Source organism: Dendrobium catenatum, unplaced genomic scaffold (assembly GCF_001605985.2).
Source record: "Dendrobium catenatum unplaced genomic scaffold, ASM160598v2 fragScaff_scaffold_315, whole genome shotgun sequence".
NCBI lineage: Eukaryota > Viridiplantae > Streptophyta > Magnoliopsida > Asparagales > Orchidaceae > Dendrobium > Dendrobium catenatum.
The window spans coordinates 2,872,646-2,874,652 of record NW_021318777.1 but is presented as its reverse complement, the minus strand read 5'-3'; the positions used below and the strand labels follow the sequence as shown (position 1 = coordinate 2,874,652).

Below are 2,007 nucleotides of genomic sequence, written 5' to 3'. Positions count from 1 at the left end.
CGATGAGAGGAGCAAGTATGACGCTAAATCCCCTTATGAATTTCTTATAGAAATTCGCTAGTCCGTGAAAGCTCCTTATGTCTGTGAATGACTTGGGCGTAGGCCACCCCACTATGGCTTCCACCTTCCTAGGATCCGCACAAACTCCCGCTGACGAAATTTTGAATCCTAAGAAGTACACAGCTTCCGTGGAAAATTCGCATTTAGCCAAGTTCAAATACAATTTGTGTTATCTGAATGCTTCAAAAATCTGCTCCAGATGTTGAAGATGCTCCTCCAAATTGGAACTAAACTCGAGCACATCATCAAAGTATGACACACAACTTTTGTTTAGAAACGGTTTGAGCACTTCATTCATCAATCTCATAAAGTTTGCAGGGGTGTTGCATAATCCAAATGGCATTACACTCCACTCATATAATCCCTCACGCGTTTTAAATGTCGTCTTCCATTCGTCTCCAGGCTTGATCCTAATTTGATGATAGCCGCTGCGGAGGTCTAATTTCGTGAAGATTTGTGCTCCCACCAACCTTTCCAGCATTTCTTCTATCCTTGGCATCAAAAATCTGAATTTAACAGTAATTTTATTAACTGCCCTGCTATCGACACACATTCGTCAGCTTCCATCCTTCTTGGGTACCAACAAGGCGGGTACTGCACACGGACTCAAATTGTGCTGGATCAGCTGTTTGTCGAGCAACTCATCCACTAGCTGCTGCAATACTTTTTGTTCCTTCGGACACAATCTATAATGCAGTAGGTTCGGTATAGTAGATTCAGGTATTAGATCAATGCTGTGTTGAATATTCCTTAGAGGCGGTAATTCCGCCGGGAGCTCAGTAGGTCCCAAATCGGCATATCTTTCCAGCAACCCCTTCACAGTTTCTGGACAGTTTTTATCTCCCATCAGCGCTTGTTCCTTTACAATGAGTGCCAAAATTTGAGATGAGCCCCTCCAAGCATGCAATAACTGATTTCTGGACACTACCAACATTAATAATTTGTTGTTGTGATTGCTCGGTTCAGAATCTCCCTGGCCCGGTAATAATCTCAGTGTTTTTCCCTTCCAACTGAATGTGTACGTATTAGATCTACAGTCATGGGTGGCACTCATGTCAAACTGCCACGGTCTCCCGAGGATCCAATGGCTTGCATCCATATCAATTACATCACAAACAACTTCACTGACATAGTTCTTCCCAATAGAAAATGGGACACAACAGCTTTCGATGACAGCTATTTCAACCCCTTTTTTTACCCAACTCACCTTGTATGGATGCAAATTTGGCACTGTTTTAAGTTGTAAGGCTTGGACCGCAGCCTTTGAGATCACATTTTCAGTGTAACCACTGTCCACAAGTATATCGCAAACCTTGCCCTTAATTGTGCCTTTAGTCTTGAAGATGCGGTTTCTCTGTGATTTATCTGTTAATCTTGGCGCCATAAGTAGTTTTTGTATTACACAAACTAACGGATCTCCATCATCTCCTCCTACTTCCTACAGTGTATTTTCTGCATCATCCTCTACATCTTCAATTTCAGCGTCATCCTCGCCTTCAATTATGTGAAGTTGCGGACGTGTTGGGAACTCGTTGGATTTATACCCTTGCTGGAAGCACCTAAAACACTTAATAGTTGAAGGTTTAACATATGGATTGTCTTTGAACTGACCTTTCGATCTCGGCACAAATTTCGCCTCTACATTCTTGTTGTTAGCACCGCTCTGTAAGGCAATTCCTCCCTCATTGGACGTCCCGCGCCCCATCGAAACAGCATTAACATTAGGTGGTCGATTACTCTACGCGGTCGGCTCAGCTAGTCTCTTCCCTTGACTGCTCTTGCCATGCCTGGCCATCTGCATTTCAACTTTTAAGGCATAATTTACCGCCTGGGACAGCGACCAAACAGTATTTAGCTCTAGTTTATCTTGAATTGCCTCCTTCAGCCCTCCCACGTATCGGGCTACCAACTGATTTGAAGTTTCGTTCAGATTATTTCGTGCACACA

At 43.4% G+C, this 2,007-nt stretch overlaps 1 protein-coding gene across 1 annotated transcript; it reads right to left on the bottom strand.

The window, feature by feature from the left end:
* Positions 1-616: 616 nt before the first annotated feature.
* Positions 617-1,444, bottom strand: LOC110109849. Its single transcript, XM_020841054.1, has one exon. It carries the CDS (start codon positions 1,442-1,444, stop codon positions 617-619), a length of 828 nt encoding a protein of 275 aa, XP_020696713.1.
* Between the last annotated feature and the right edge of the window lie 563 nt (positions 1,445-2,007).